General features: G+C 41.8%; 1 protein-coding gene across 2 annotated transcripts in view; it reads left to right on the top strand.

The window, feature by feature from the left end:
- The first annotated feature begins 612 nt into the window (after positions 1-612).
- The window catches only part of LOC111971266 (TBC1 domain family member 2A), a 43,407-nt gene continuing 28,283 nt past the window's right edge, over positions 613-15,736 (top strand). The window contains exons 1-9 of one of the 2 annotated variants that reach the window (XM_070446283.1): positions 613-745; positions 1,086-1,411; positions 5,777-5,943; positions 6,420-6,550; positions 6,824-7,035; positions 7,278-7,646; positions 8,046-8,156; positions 11,605-11,774; positions 11,981-12,499. In XM_070446283.1, coding sequence (XP_070302384.1) covers positions 1,100-1,411; positions 5,777-5,943; positions 6,420-6,550; positions 6,824-7,035; positions 7,278-7,646; positions 8,046-8,156; positions 11,605-11,774; positions 11,981-12,499 — 1,991 coding nt within the window. In that variant the 5' untranslated portion in view covers positions 613-745; positions 1,086-1,099. The other variant, XM_070446284.1, reaches the window with a different exon arrangement.

Raw genomic sequence — 15,736 nt, 5'->3', positions numbered from 1 at the left:
GTTTTCCAATCTCATAAAACATTTTAGAAAAACTGTGTCATCCTCACAAGGGGAGGGTGCTAGAATATTGAAAACAGGGGTGCCAATAATGTTTACTCCTATATTTTTTTCTTCTTCTTTACTTGCTCAACAAAATCTCCTCCTCTGAGCAATTGTATTAGTATAAAATAATATAATGTCCCCTTTTCTTGCATACAATATAGCTCATTATTTGTATTATTTATTTTATAGAGTATTTTTTACTCATCTTTATCAAGGGTGCCAATAGTTATGGAACCCACTGTATGTGCATCAGATGCAGTAGTATGCTGGCTTTGTTTACATGTGGGGTCAGCTTGGTTACCCCCAGAAGTATGAGAAGATTTTTCAATGTCTAGTGCCAAAAGTAATTGAGTAAATATTTTACTTTATTTAATTAACCCTACTAGAAATGTACTTTTCACAGTAACAACATATTGGTAGTAGGCATACGGCAGTGGTGGAATGGTGTGTGTGTGTATATATAGTAGCAATGTTTAGATTTGTACATGTGCACTACAGTTTTGTAACCTAAAACTCTGGATGCAACCTTTTAAAAATAACCTCACACTCTGTAGCTTTACAAGAGACTTGACTAGGAAGAGTTTCCATACACGAAGACTTCAGTTGGACTCCACTAGCAGTATAAAAAAGGTTTTGGTAACCTTTGTCAAGTATGATACTGTATGTTTATCTGTGGAAGTGTTCACTTGTCTTCTTTGATCAAGTGAGTAGTAATGTATAAATTGTAACAAATTTGTACATTCCCTTATGTATTGTTCTGTGTTTAATTGAAGTTACTATTGAAAACTTTCCTTCAGATCTAGGCACCTTTTGTGCCTAGAGGCAGCTTAAACTTGAACAAACCTATGAAACTTGAACATTGATTGGACATTGGTGCCATTGTGCTGTTATTTTATTGTGTTCTTTTTTTAAATGTATTACTTTAGTTTATTTAGTAAATATTTTCTTAACTCTTAGTTTTCTTAAGGGCTTGTAAGTAAGCATTTATTTCACTGTTGTATCCATCGCATGTGACAAATAACATTTGATTTGGGTGGAGAAAGCAGGCAGAGACGGAATGAATGACATTGCCTTTCTAAACAAAGACGGGGACAGTTTTCCCACTGAGCCCAGAAAGCAGAGCCCAGTGGTATCTGCTGCCGCCACATTATGCGGGTATCTGGACAAGCTGAGCGGGCCACTTAAGGTCTGGAGGTCCCTCTGGTTCATATACGAAGAGAAGGAGTGTCAGCTGGTCTACTACAAGTGTGCCCAGGATGTGAATCCACTGGGATGGATTGACCTGTCCAATGCCATACTGGGAGACCTACCGCAGGCAGACCAGGGGACCTTCTACATTCAAACACCCGAGCGCACCTTCACCCTCAAGGTAAACTTGCCCAAGCGCAACATGTGCCTTCAGAAAGTATTCATATATGACAATAGGAAAAATTAAAATAAATTACTCACGATCTACAGCAATCCTTTAAGTGGACCACAAAAGATATTAAATACTTAGGATGCTTAATAAGTTACAACAAACAAATATATAAATATAACTTTATTCCATTACTCAACAATATGAAAGCAGATATAATTAAATGGAATAATCTTCCAATAAATTGTACAGATAGAATTAACCTCTTTAGAATGGCCTGGCTGCCAAAGTTTTTGTAATTATCTCTCTCTCACTCTACTGCATCTGCTGTCTCGACCTGAATGCTCTGCTATGAAAAGCCAACTGACATTTACTCCTTAGGTACTGACCTGTTGCACCCTCTACAACCACTGTGATTATATTTGACCCTGCTGGTCATTTATGAACATTTGAACATCTTGAAGAACAATCTGGCCTTAATAAAAAAAAATAAAGTTTTACTTTAGTTTTTTTTTTCTTTACTTTTTTTTGCCTTATTGCAAACAGGATGCATGTTTTAGAATATTTGTATTCTGTACAGGCTTCCTTCTTTTCACTTTGCCATTTAGGTTAGTATTGTGTAGTAACTACAATGTTGTTGATCCATCCTCAGTTTTCTCTTATCACAGCCATTAAACTCTGTAACATTTTTAAAGTTACCATTGGCCTCATGGTGATATCCCTGAGCGGCAACTGAGTTTGGAAGGGCGCCTGTATCTTTGTGTATTGATGCACTAATGGGTATGTTGATACACTATCCAAAGTGTAATGCATAACTTCATCACAAAGGGATATTCAATGTCTACATTTTTTTTGTTTTACCCATGGCCTTTGCGAGGCATTAGAAAACCTCCCTGGTCTTTGTGGTTGAATCTGTGTTTGAAATTCACTGGTTGACTGAGGAACCTTACAGATAATTGTATGTGGTACAGAGATGAGGTAGTCATATTTTTTTTTAAACACTATTATTTTACACAGAGTGGGAGACCTTGCATCTTTTTATGTGACTTGTTAAGCACATTTGTTAAGCACATTTTTTACATTTTGAATACATTTGTAAACATTTCTAAAAACATAATTCCACTTTGACATTATGCGGTGTTGTGTGTATTTCCGGCAATACGGTGCATTAAAACTAAAAGCAGACATTTTTGTGAACGGTTTAATGATGATTACAAAGAAATAATGACACAACAGGTTTTTGCACATTTCAATATAGTGGCATACAGACATACATAGAAATAAATAAATAAGGAATATGAAGTCTTTCCATTGAGTGTGCGAAGTCTGAAGTGCAGCTCAGCAGTCCCATGAAGTAGGTCTTGCGGAGTACAGTGTACAGAGGGTTGTGGTTATGGCTGTTGGTGCTGAAATCTTAGACGAATGGTATTTCATCTGTGGGAAAGAGGGAAGTGCCTTGAGGAAGTCTGAGGTCACAGCTGTCTACGTATGTACAACCAATGACAAGAAGAAAGTGGACACACCCACAACCTTCCTACCACCTTTCTATGAAATGCATCATTCAATGTCCTGACTGAGTTTAATGCAAATCACCCACAGCAGGACAAAGGAGAGAGAGATTAAAGTAGATGTCACACGTCAAAATTTTGATTGATGACCCTATGTGAACCTATGTGAACCTATGTGACCCTAGTGGTTAGGTGGGGGCTTTGGGTTGAGTAAGTGACCAGATGTCAGGTCAACCGTCAAAAGCCTGATTTATGACCCTATGTAATGATTTATGACCCTATGTCCTGTAGAAGGGTGCATGCCAATATTTGGGCTTCAGGTCAGGACATYGTGGTGGTTAGGGGGGGTCGGGGTGGGGTGAGTAAGTGACCAGGTGTCAGGTCAACCTGTTACTGTTTCTCACGGTTTGGGGGGTTAATGAACATTTCAAAGAGGATGACCCCACACCCCCCTATTTTATAGCCCTCCGGGGTTGTTGTCTAGGAAACACGAATGTCAAAGCATTGGTACGGCCTCCACCTTATAAAGCCGCTGAACAATTCATGTTTAAGAGTGCACAAGATCTTAAGAATAACCATGGATTTTGGGATCGGTGACAAAGAAGTGATGACTGTAACAACTGAAGCAGGCCCTCGGGTTGCCCATAGAGCAAGGGCAAAGTATCAACCCGCAATATATGATGCGCCAAAAAAAAACGTTTTTTAAATGTGTATAGAACCCAAATACCGCCAGCAAATGCTCTGAAAGATCAAGTGTTGATGTCTAATGGCCAGCTGTGGGGGTATCGGTTTGATTACCTGGCCTGTAGAGTGACCCTCTATACGGTAGATGAAGGAGAAGAATATACAGACCAGACTGTAGGCTTGGAATATGGTGTTGAAGACTGGTCGGTTTTTCGCAAGGTTGTGTGTCCTGAACTGAGCCTTATCACCAAGGGGTATAGTGTGTTCACGGKCCACGAGACCCGTTGGGAAGGTACCCCTGACTCCTCAGGACAAATATTTCACAGGGTGAAAATACAAAGACAGAATGGMCGWCCGTGCGGCRGCGTGGAGTTCTATATCGGCACCGAGGCAATCCGAAACCWCAACMTTAGGGGTGGTGGCCTGACTGGGGATACCCGACTGCGTCTGCTTATTCCTTTTAAAAGTTGGGATGTAATGGAATTGAAAATGTTGCAGCCGTTGGATGCTCTCTTTGTACAGAGCCAACAGCGGCAGAGCCTTGTTCATTTAAAGAAGTGCATAATATATACGAATCGTAAAGATTACGAGGCAAAAGAGACTCAAGAAGATACAGCGTCAGAAGAAAACTAAGTAAGCGGATGCTTTAACCACGCCCCAGATACACAATGGCCTTGTTCTACAATAAAAAGAAAAAAGCAGCCAGTTCTTCATTTCATCATACACCATGGATCTCCAGACCATCTACGAGGACGTAGCTACGTCATGGGGGCCAGACACTAAGGACTCTATGCCACGAAGCCCGACACTCTACGCACCCCTGGCAAGACCCGAGACACCCCCTACATTTACCCAGCCTGAGGATGTGTTTGATGGGGTGGCCAGTACTATTTTTGTGGATACCATCAAGGCCTCTGTAGCTACACTTTTAGACGTGGTGATTGGCGAATATATACGAGAAAAATGCATCGGCTGTGAGATCAATCATCCCAGCCAGCGTCGTCATCCTTGCCTCTACGACCCTCCTAGATACTACTTTTGGTATAAAACGGCAGGACCACAGTCTTTTCACCAGCTCCTCAAAATGATTGAAAAAGTAGTATCTAGGAGGGTCGTAGAGGCAAGGATGACGAAGGATATTCTTCTCCTTCATCTACCGTATAGAGGGTCACTCTACAGGCCAGGTAATCAAACCGATACCACCACAGCTGGCCATTAGACATCAACACTTGATCTTTCAGAGCATTTGCTGGCGGTATTTGGGTTCTATACACATTTAAAAAACGTTTTTTTTGGCGCATCATATATTGCGGGTTGATACTTTGCCCTTGCTCTATGGGCAACCCGAGGGCCTGCTTCAGTTGTTACAGTCATCACTTCTTTGTCACCGATCCCAAAATCCATGGTTATTCTTAAGATCTTGTGCACTCTTAAACATGAATTGTTCAGCGGCTTTATAAGGTGGAGGCCGTACCAATGCTTTGACATTCGTGTTTCCTAGACAACAACCCCGGAGGGCTATAAAATAGGGGGGTGTGGGGTCATCCTCTTTGAAATGTTCATTAACCCCCCAAACCGTGAGAAACAGTAACAGGTTGACCTGACACCTGGTCACTTACTCACCCCACCCCGACCCCCCCTAACCACCACGATGTCCTGACCTGAAGCCCAAATATTGGCATGCACCCTTCTACAGGACATAGGGTCATAAATCATTACATAGGGTCATAAATCAGGCTTTTGACGGTTGACCTGACATCTGGTCACTTACTCAACCCAAAGCCCCCACCTAACCACTAGGGTCACATAGGTTCACATAGGTTCACATAGGGTCATCAATCAAAATTTTGACGTGTGACATCTACTTTAATCTCTCTAAGGAGTTAAATTTGCACCTTACATAGGCATCATTCCCTCAACCTCTTTTTAAAGTATACATTTTTCAATAGATTCTATACAGACACTGCAGAGAAGCATGCTCTGAAACGGTAAAGAGAATCAAAGGACCTCAGCTCCATTAAATCTTTAATGCTGTATTAGGCAGCCATCCCGTGGTATACAGTTTTGTGGCTATTTGTGTTTTTTTCTCACTCCAAATGTGCTAAGAAAAGTTATTTATTTGAAAGTAAAATTTTGCCCTGAGGTCCTACTTCAGGTCATTCTCAAAACCTGTCTTGAATTTCAGGCTGTGAATTGCAAGTCTATGATATACTGGCTAAAGCAGCTCCAGTTGAAGAGGTGGCATCATGGGAACATTTCTGGAAAGCTGTTAATGGTCACCAGTCACCATGCACTACGACGATTCGCCACTCTGAGTGACGTCCTCCTCAGACACACTCCGACAGGAATTCAGTCAGTATACACATATATGAACCCTTTTCATACATCTGCAAACACACACACACATTAAACAGAATTGGTCTTGGTTCACTCTAGAAATTTGACATAGCTTTTTAGATTGGGAGGAAATATCAGAATTTTATATTTTATTAAGATCCCCATGAGCTGTTGCTAATGCAGCAACTACTCTTCCTGGGATCCACACAAAACATAAAACATGGGATAATACAGAACATTAATAGACTAGAACAGCTCAAGGACAGAACTACATAAAAGTAATGATATCTACTCATTGATTCTTGAAGAATATAACTTAGAAATACCTCATGAGCAAAAGTACAACTGTCTTACCCTATCATAACCCAAAATATAAGCTTGCTTTACTGTCATTTGAGTCTTTGTAAACAAATGTATAGTTTAAATGTTTTACATAAAAAGAGTTAGTGTGTGCTTATTTACTGTATGTTTATGTCCATCTGTGGTTGTAGTAAGGAATACTTACTCCGGAGCCGCTCCTCCCAGGAGCTCAGCCACAGCCTCAGCTGGGAGGAACTCTGGGACCCATTCCTGCCACTCAAAGACATCCAGGCCCCTCCATATTTTGACCAGGACAAATCACGTAGGTCTCTTCTAGACCACCTGATCCTTCTTTTTGGATGTTCATGGATATGAAAGGGCTGGATAGTTGAAAGCAATATGACAGAGGCTTCATTGATCGCAAGACTGAGTAATGGCCGTCTTGCTGCCATCAATCCAGTCCTTTTAGACCTGTGAATGCTGAGTGGATGGTGCCTGTGGGAAAGATTGTCACTATTATATAACCACCAATGCCACCTTTGTAATTAACAGTGACTTTTTAAAGTAATTGAAAACCATTTTTCTCTTTGCACAGCTCCAAAAACAAATATTGAGCCCTCTGGGCCAAAAACACAGTGGGTCCGGGAGATAGAGGCACCAAAGGAACACCAGAGCTCCCTAAGCAGTGAGAGCTCCTCTTCTAACCCCGCAGATAAGACTGCTAGTCCACAGCAGGAAGAGCCTGCAGACACTGCCCGTCTTCAACAGGAAGTGCTCAGTCTGGCAGGCCAGGTCAAGGCCCAGAAGGTGAGGTCTGGAATAGCWTAATGACTCAGTCCTGGAATATTTCTGTATCAGTAAAAAAAGCTAAACTCAGCTATAAATAGAAAGTGTCTATATAGCCCTATATTCCTCTGAGGTCCATGTCAAACATTTTACCCAAGGTCATGTTAATTAGACAACTGTTGACACATTGTACTATAGCGACCACCTGCTGGGTGTCACGTCTAAGCCTGTCCCTGTAATCTCTGATGTCACTTCCTTTTTAGGATCTAGTATCCCTGTTGCAGAAGGCCCTGGATTTGGCCCAGCTGGAGAAATTGACTCCTGCAGTAGAGTCCCTGAGGTCGGAGTGTGAATGGAAGAGTTCCAACTCACAACCATGGAATCAAGGCGAGTGCAACACAGATAATTCTTATGGCCTGCAGGTTGCGCCACTGCTGCGGCACGACTGTGTGGCCGAGTCTCAGGATCACCTCCGGCTACTGGCTGAGAGGAACCAGGCTGAGAGAGAGTTGGTCCACCGTCTGTCCCAACAAGTGGCTGAGAGTTTGGCCCACCCCCAGCGAAGCCTCGTCCGCGGTTGGACTGTCCTTGAAACGCAGGAGCAGCTGAGACAGGAGATTAGGAATCTTAAGGTGGGGAAGGTTTCAATAATAAAAATAAATTAGTAATGGCTTAGTGGACTAGCTAGCTAGAGCATGGGGCTGTAAGTCACTTTAGTTGAAGGCTTCCACTTAAATGACCAGTATCGGGAGGATCAAGATGGACATCTCTTAGTAGAGTGAAGCCCGTATTCAATCAAACCTGCCGTTGCAATGTTTATGCAGCATCAAAGAACTATTGCAAGCACACACACTCACTAACTCACATTCTGGAAGATGGAGGGGAGTCTGATGTTTTTTCAGTTGTGAAATAGTTCCTACAACAATAACAGTATATCAAACAATAATTCAGGAGCAACCTCTGTAAACTTGAAATACACTTTATGAATGTACTGAAGGCATTAAGTTAAAATGCTCTCTCCCCTCCCCAAGGACAACATTGAGGCCTACAAGACTCAGAATACTTACTTGAACGCAGAGATCTACAAGCTAACCAAAGAATGGAGGCAGAGTACAGAACAAGAGAAGTGCTTGATGATAAAGGTACCTGCTGCTGCATGACATTTACAAGACCTGACTTTGATGTTGCATTGTAGATTGTGTAGTATTCTTTTGTGGCTTTTATTGAGGCACTTTGCTTTTACTGGTATTTCCAGCATGATTCACTAGGTTTGCTGCAGGTAGAAAATTCTAAGAAATGTTCTTTATTTGATGCAAGCCATCTCCAATTAATCAATGTCTCGTTGTGTGTATCTTTGGTGGGGGGATCACCTGAAAGCCAAATTATGCTTGATCCGGAATTGTGGTTCGAGGCTCCATATTTAGGGTGTGATGAAATTGCGGAGCCTCTGGAGGCATGCAGAGGCTAAATTGAGCTCCGTACCACATCGCCGTGTGCCTCCCAAATTTTGTAACAATGCAGAGGGCTTTGTATAGCTCCGCATTGACATGATTGATTGACGGTAGGTCCTGTATAAACACACACTCTTCCTTCACAACAGCTCTGCTCAGAAGCTCTGTGCTGCTCCGCGAAGCGCAAGAGGTATGAATGTCCTGACTTCTGCAGAGACTGTATCACAGTAAATGTTGCACAGCCAATGCAGACATCAGCTTGACCCTGCAGCATCTTTAAGCCAGGGGAGATGTAGGCAGAGACGGAAGAGGAAGCGATTAGACCAGACCCAGCTGCTATTGCATTGTCGTCACTAGTTACCCCGGCCACAAAGTCATAAACCCTGCCTATTTCTACAATTTCTCTTCTTAAAATCAGATTTTATACCTAACTCTAACCACACTGCTAACCTTATACCTAACCCTAACCTTAAATTATGACCAAACATTTTTGTTTTCATGAATATATACAATATTACCAATTTTGACTTTGCGGCTGTGGTAACTAGTGGAAAACCCTATTGCATTGGTGTCTATGGGAGACAAACCCAGTTAAGTAGACCGGAACTTTGCCTGGGGACCAGACGATGAATGTCTAAATACACCGTCTGGAACATGATTCTAGAAATGGTCCTCTCAGGTCTTCTACAAGCCGGAATGTTGAATATATGAACTTACTCTGCCGATTGTCAATGGTGTTGGTCCTTCAGCTGCTTGTCATTTGAGAAAAAATATCCACAGGAAAGTATTGTTTACCCAACTTTTTAGATCACCGTACTGAGTTGACATTTCACCTGACACATGCGCAAAACCATGTAAACACCTGCAAGACTTTGGTTAGTATGCATGGTTCGCATGTATACTAACATGTACAGTGGGGCAAAAAAGTATTTAGTCAGCCACCAATTGTGCAAGTTCTCCCACTTAAAAAGATGAGAGAGGCCTGTAATTTTCATCATAGGTACACTTCAACTATGACAGACAAAATGAGAAAAAAAAAGCCAGAAAATCACATTGTAGGATTTTTAATGAATTTATTTGCAAATGATGGTGGAAAATAAGTATTTGGTCAATAACAAAAGTTTATCTCAATATTTGTATTGCAAACAAAGGGTAATATAACAGAGGTCAAACGTTTTCTGTAAGTCTTCACAAGGTTTTCACACACTGTTGCTGGTATTTTGGCCCATTCCTCCATGCAGATCTCCTCTAGAGCAGTGATGTTTTGGGGCTGTGCTGGGCAACACGGACTTTCAACTCCCTCCAAAGATTTTCTATGGGGTTGAGATCTGGAGACTGGCTAGGCCACTCCAGGACCTTGAAATGCTTCTTATGAAGCCACTCCTTCGTTGCCCGGGCGGTGTGTTTGGGATCATTCTCATGCTGAAAGACCCAGCCACGTTTCATCTTCAACGCCTTGCTGATGGAAGGAGGTTTTCACTCAAAATCTCATGATACATGGCCCCATTCATTCTTTCCTTTACACGGACAGTCGTCCTGGTCCCTTTGCAGATAAACAGCCCCAAAGCATGATGTTTCCACCCCCATGCTTCACAGTAGGTATGGTGTTCTTGGATGCAACTCAGCATTCTTTGTCCTCCAAACACGACGAGTTGAGTTTTTACCAAAAATATCTATTTTGGTTTCATCTGACCATATGACATCTCCCAATCTTCTTCTAGATCATCCAAATGCTCTCTAGCAAACTTCAGACGGGCCTGGACATGTACTGGCTTAAGCGGGGGGACACGTCTGGCACTGCAGGATTTGAGTCCCTGGCGGCGTAGTGTGTTACTGATGGTAGGCTTTGTTACTTTGGTCCCAGCTCTCTGCAGGTCATCACTAGGTCCCCCGTGTGGTTCTGGGATTTTTGCTCACCGTTCTTGTGATCATTTTGACCCCACGGGGTGAGATCTTGCGTGGAGCCCAGATCGAGGGAGATTATCAGTGGTCTTGTATGTCTTCCATTTCCTAATAATTGCCCCACAGTTGATTTCTTCAAACCAAGCTGCTTACCTATTGCAGATTCAGTCTTCCCAGCCTGGTGCAGGTCTACAATTTTGTTTCTGGTGTCCTTTGACAGCTCTTTGGTCTTGGCCATAGTGGAGTTTGGAGTGTGACTGTTTGAGGTGTGGACAGGGTCTTTTATACTGATAACAAGTTCAAACAGGTGCCATTAATACAGGTAAAGAGTGGAGGACAGAGGAGCCTCTTAAAGAAGAAGTTACAGGTCTGTGAGAGCCAGAAATCTTGTTTGCTTGTAGGTGACCAAATACTTATTTTCCACCATAATTTGCAAATAAATTCATTAAAAATCCTACAATGTGATTTTCTGGATTTTTTCCCCTCATTTTGTCTGTCATAGTTGAAGTGTACCTATGATGAAAATTACAGCCTCTCTCATCTTTTTAAGTGGGAGAACTTGCACAATTGGTGGCTGACTAAATACTTTTTTGCCCCACTGTACCTTTTGGTAATCAGCAAAGCACATATTGATTGCCACACACATAGACCTTGTGTTTGAAGTTGGTTTAATAATAATTTCCTGGGATATTTTTGTCTCAAATTTCTACCAACACCACGGACAATCGGCAAAGTTGACATTTTATTTATTCAACATTCGTGACAGACAATAAATTTTTAGGATTTTTCTATGTAAATGTGTGTGGTTGTCTACATAATTTGAAGCTGAACTGGCATTTTTTTCCAATGGTAAACAGCCTGAGTGAACTTCATTTATCCACCATCTTTGGTGTAGGTCTGCTAATCATAATCGCACTAAGCGTATTTGGCATTGAATACTTCTGTAGATCAGTTTTCGACACCCCCCCCCCCCCCCCCCCCCCACCCCCACCAAACACACACGCACAACCAGACATTGATTGATTGAATCCTAGGATTTTCTACATGCAGCAAACCTAGTGGATCATGCTGGAAATAATGGTAAAAGCATTGTCTCAAGAAAAGCCCCAAAAGCATGGCTTTTTTTGAGACAATAAGTACTGTATATATTTGTAGTATGCTTAATTCCAGACGAGTAGCCGTGTACCTTGTAAATTGTTACATTCCTTCTTCCTCTTGTGCTTTGTGTATGTGTCAGGTTGCCCATCTGGAGGCCAAGGTGTTCCGGATGGAGAGCAGGTCTCTGACAGTCCTCTTCAAGCTACAGGAGAGCAGAGGTTTGGAGAGACACAGGGAAGCCATAAAGACCCTGATCACTGACACTCTTCGGGAGGGCGGGAGGGACATTCTGGAACTGAACCCTGTCAGGTGTTTGTGTGTGGTGTATGTGTAGCATTAATTGAAACATTTTCAGGTAAGTTAACCTCAGTAAGGGTGTTCATTGTAATCACACTTATGATTCCTATTATTTCTTGTGAGTACTTGTTGGTAAAGTTAAGTGATGCTAATCATGAGAAAAGACAAAGAACTTCCTAGCAGAGTTAATGAACTGTCGTCATTTGTGTGTTGTGTAGGGAATATGATGAGTATGGGTTCAGAATCTCCACTGACATCCAAATGGATGATATGAAGCTGCTGGCCAAACTGCAAGCATTAGGGATTCGTTCCCACGATCCCCCACAACAACAGAAGGATGGGGAAGAGGGGGACGGCGAGCGTCTTTGGGGCCGCTGGGCCCAGCACTTTGATGGCAGACGATCAGACAAGGCGGTGGCCTCTCCGAAGCTGAAGGGGCTTCTGAGAAAGGGCGTGCCGCACCACTACAGGCGCCGTGTGTGGCGCTGGATAGTGTGGAGCCGCACCCGCTCCCTGAGAGAGCGCCACCCCCACTGGTACCAACAGATATGCTTTAGGAGCCAGGCTGCGTCGGCCCCCCGGGTCTCGCAGCAGATCTGGTTGGACCTGGAGACCACTCTGAGGGGGAACCGCCACTTCTCCTTCCCTGCCAAGCGTGCCGTCCGGCAGCTACATCGTATCCTCCTGGCCTTTTCTTGTCATAACCCGTCTGTCGGCTACTGCCAGGGCCTCAACAGGTACATTCACAGAATTAAAAAAAGATACCTATTTTATTTGTTGATATCTTCTGTAATACAGAAAATATATAGAAACCTTTCATTGTTTAACTAACTCTGTGGAGTAAAACATTTATTTGGTTTGTAATATTTGTAAAACAATTGTACACTTCAGTACTGTCAGTAACTATACTGAATAAAAATATAAATGCAACATGCAGCAATCTCAAAGATTTTTACTGAGTTCCATATGAGGAAATCTGTCAATTTTTAAATAAATTCATTAGACCTTAATCTATGGATTTCACATAACTGGGAAGACTGTTAGTCACAGATGCCTTAACAAAAATGGGCCTAAGTATGGGCCTCAGGATCTCGTCACGGTACTTTTGTGCATCCCAATTGCCATTGATAAATGCAATTGTGTTTGTTGTCCGTAGTTTAAGCCTGCCCATACCATAATCCCACTGCCACCATAGGGCACTCTGTTCACAACGTTGACATCAGCAAACTGCTTGCCCACACAACGCCATACACATGGTCTCCAATTGAGGCCGGTTAGATGTATCAAATCAAATCAAATCTTATTGGTCACATACACATGGTTAGCAGAGTCACAAACCCGGATCCGGGATCCCCCCCATCAAAAAGGCTGACTAGCATAGCCTAGCCTAAAGCCACAGGGATATCATATAATAAAATGTTCATGAAATCACAAGTCCAAGACACCAAATGAAAGATACACATCTTGTGAATCCAGCCATCATTTCTGATTTTTAAAATGTTTTACAGGGAAGACACTATGTATTTCTATTAGCTAACCACCATAGCAAGACACAACTTTTTTTTCCCACMATTTTTTTCCTGCATAGGTAGCTATCACAAATTCGACCAAATAAAGATATAAATAGTCACTAACCAAGAAACAACTTCGTCAGATGACAGTCTGATAACATATTTATTGTATAGCATATGTTTTGTTCGAAAAATGTGCATATTTCAGGTATAAATCATAGTTTTACATTGCAGCCACCATCACAACTCTCACCAAAGCAACTAGAATAACTACAGAGAGCAACTTGAATTACCTAAATACTCATCATAAAACATTTATGAAAAATACACAGCGTACAGCAAATGAAAGACAAAGATCTTGTGAATCCAGCCAATATTTCAGATTCTTTAAGTGTTTTACAGCGAAAACACAATTTAGCATTATATTAGCTTACTACAATAGCCAACCACACAGCAGCATTGATTCATGCACGTTAGCGATAGYGAATAAACCAGCAAAAGATATTAMWTTTTTCACTAACCTTCTCAAAACTTCATCAGATGACAGTCCTATAACATCATATTACACAATACATATATTGTTTGTTCTAAAATGTGCATATTTAGCGGCACAAATCGTGGTTATACAATGAGAATAGTAGCCAAGCTGCCAACAAAATGTCGGGAGAAATCTTGGGAGAGGCACCTAATCTAATGAATAACTAATCATAAACTTGACTAAAAAATACAGGTTGGACAGCAAATGAAAGATACATTAGTTCTTAATGCAACCGCTGTGTTAGATTTTTAAAATTAACGTTACTACGACATACAGCGTGCGCTAAAGCGAGACCGCACCGAAATTAATGGCGGAATAATAGTTTAAAATTTTTCAACAGAACAACGAATTAACATCATAAATAGTTCTTACTTTTTGATGAGCTTCCATCAGAATCTTGTGCAAGTGGTCCTTTGTCCAGAATCATCGTTGCTCGGTTGTAGATTGTCGTCTTCAACTTAGGAATTAGCAGCAAACATTAGCTATGTGGCCCAGACGTGTCCAACTCTTCATAACGCAGCACAAAGAAATATCCAAAAATCGCAATATACTGATATAAACTGATATAACTCGGTTTAAAATAACTACATTATGATGTCTTTAACACCTATATCGAATAAAATCAGAGCCGGATATATCTAAGGCCTATAACGAGAGCTTTTCAGAATGCCATCCTGAGGTCCTCCTTTGCGCCATGACGAACGTTGAAAAGAGTGCACCCCCGGTTCCAAGAGCCTTTATATGGCCTCAGATYTGCCTAGCAACACCATTCCAATTCTCACTGCTTACTGACATCTAGGGGAAATCGTATGCAGTGCATGTCGACTCATAGATYACATGCAATTTAATAAACTGACCCTGGAACAGAGCATYGATTTCAGATTTCTCACTTYCTGACAGGAAGTTAGCTGCAACTTGAGTTCTGTTTTACTCACAGATATAATTCAAACGGTTTTAGAAACTAGAGAGTGTTTTCTATCCAATAGTAATAATAATATGCATATTGTANAGTGTTTTCTATCCAATAGTAATAATAATATGCATATTGTAAAAGCAAGAATTGAGTACGAGGCAGTTTAATTTGGGAACGAATTTTTACAAAGTCGAAATGGCGCCCCCCTATTGACAAGAAGTTAATGCGAGTGTAGCGAAATGCTTGTGCTTCTAGTTCCGACCATGCAGTAATATCTAACGAGTAATCTAACAATTTCACAACTACCTTTTACACACAAGTGTAAAGTAATGAATAAGAATATGTACATATAAATATATGGATGAGCGATGGCAGAATGGCATAGGCAAGATGCAGTAGATGGTATAGAGTACAGTATATACATATGAGATGAGTAATGTAGGGTATGTAAACATTATATAAAGTGGTTTAAGGTGACTAGTGATACATTTATTACATCCAATTTTTAATAAAGCGGCTAGAGATTTGAGTGAGTATGTTGGCAGCAGCCACTCAATGTTAGTGGTGGCTGTTTAACAGTCTGATGGCCTTGAGATAGAAGCTGTTTTTCAGTCTCTCGGTCCCAGCTTTGATGCACCTGTACTGACCTCGCCTTCTGGATGATAGCGGGGTGAACAGGCAGTGGCTCGAGTGGTTGTTGTCCTTGTCTTTTTGGCCTTCCTGTGACATCGGGTGGTGTAGGTGTCCTGGAGAGCAGGTAGTTTGCCCCCGGTGATGCGTTGTGCAGACCTCACCACCCTCTGGAGAGCCTTACGGTTGTGGGCGGAACAGTTGCCGTACCAGGCGGTGATACAGCCTGACATGATGCTCTCGATTGTGTATCTGTAAAAGTTTGAGTGTTTTTGTTGACAAGCCAAATTTCTTCAGCGTCTTGAGGTTGAAGAGGCACTGTTGCGCCTTCACCACGCTGTCTGTGTGGGTGGACCATTTCAGTTTGTCCGTGATGTGTACG

This window comes from Salvelinus sp. IW2-2015, linkage group LG13 (assembly GCF_002910315.2).
Source record: "Salvelinus sp. IW2-2015 linkage group LG13, ASM291031v2, whole genome shotgun sequence".
Taxonomy (NCBI): domain Eukaryota; kingdom Metazoa; phylum Chordata; class Actinopteri; order Salmoniformes; family Salmonidae; genus Salvelinus; species Salvelinus sp. IW2-2015.
This window is presented reverse-complemented; position numbering and strand designations above follow the sequence as displayed.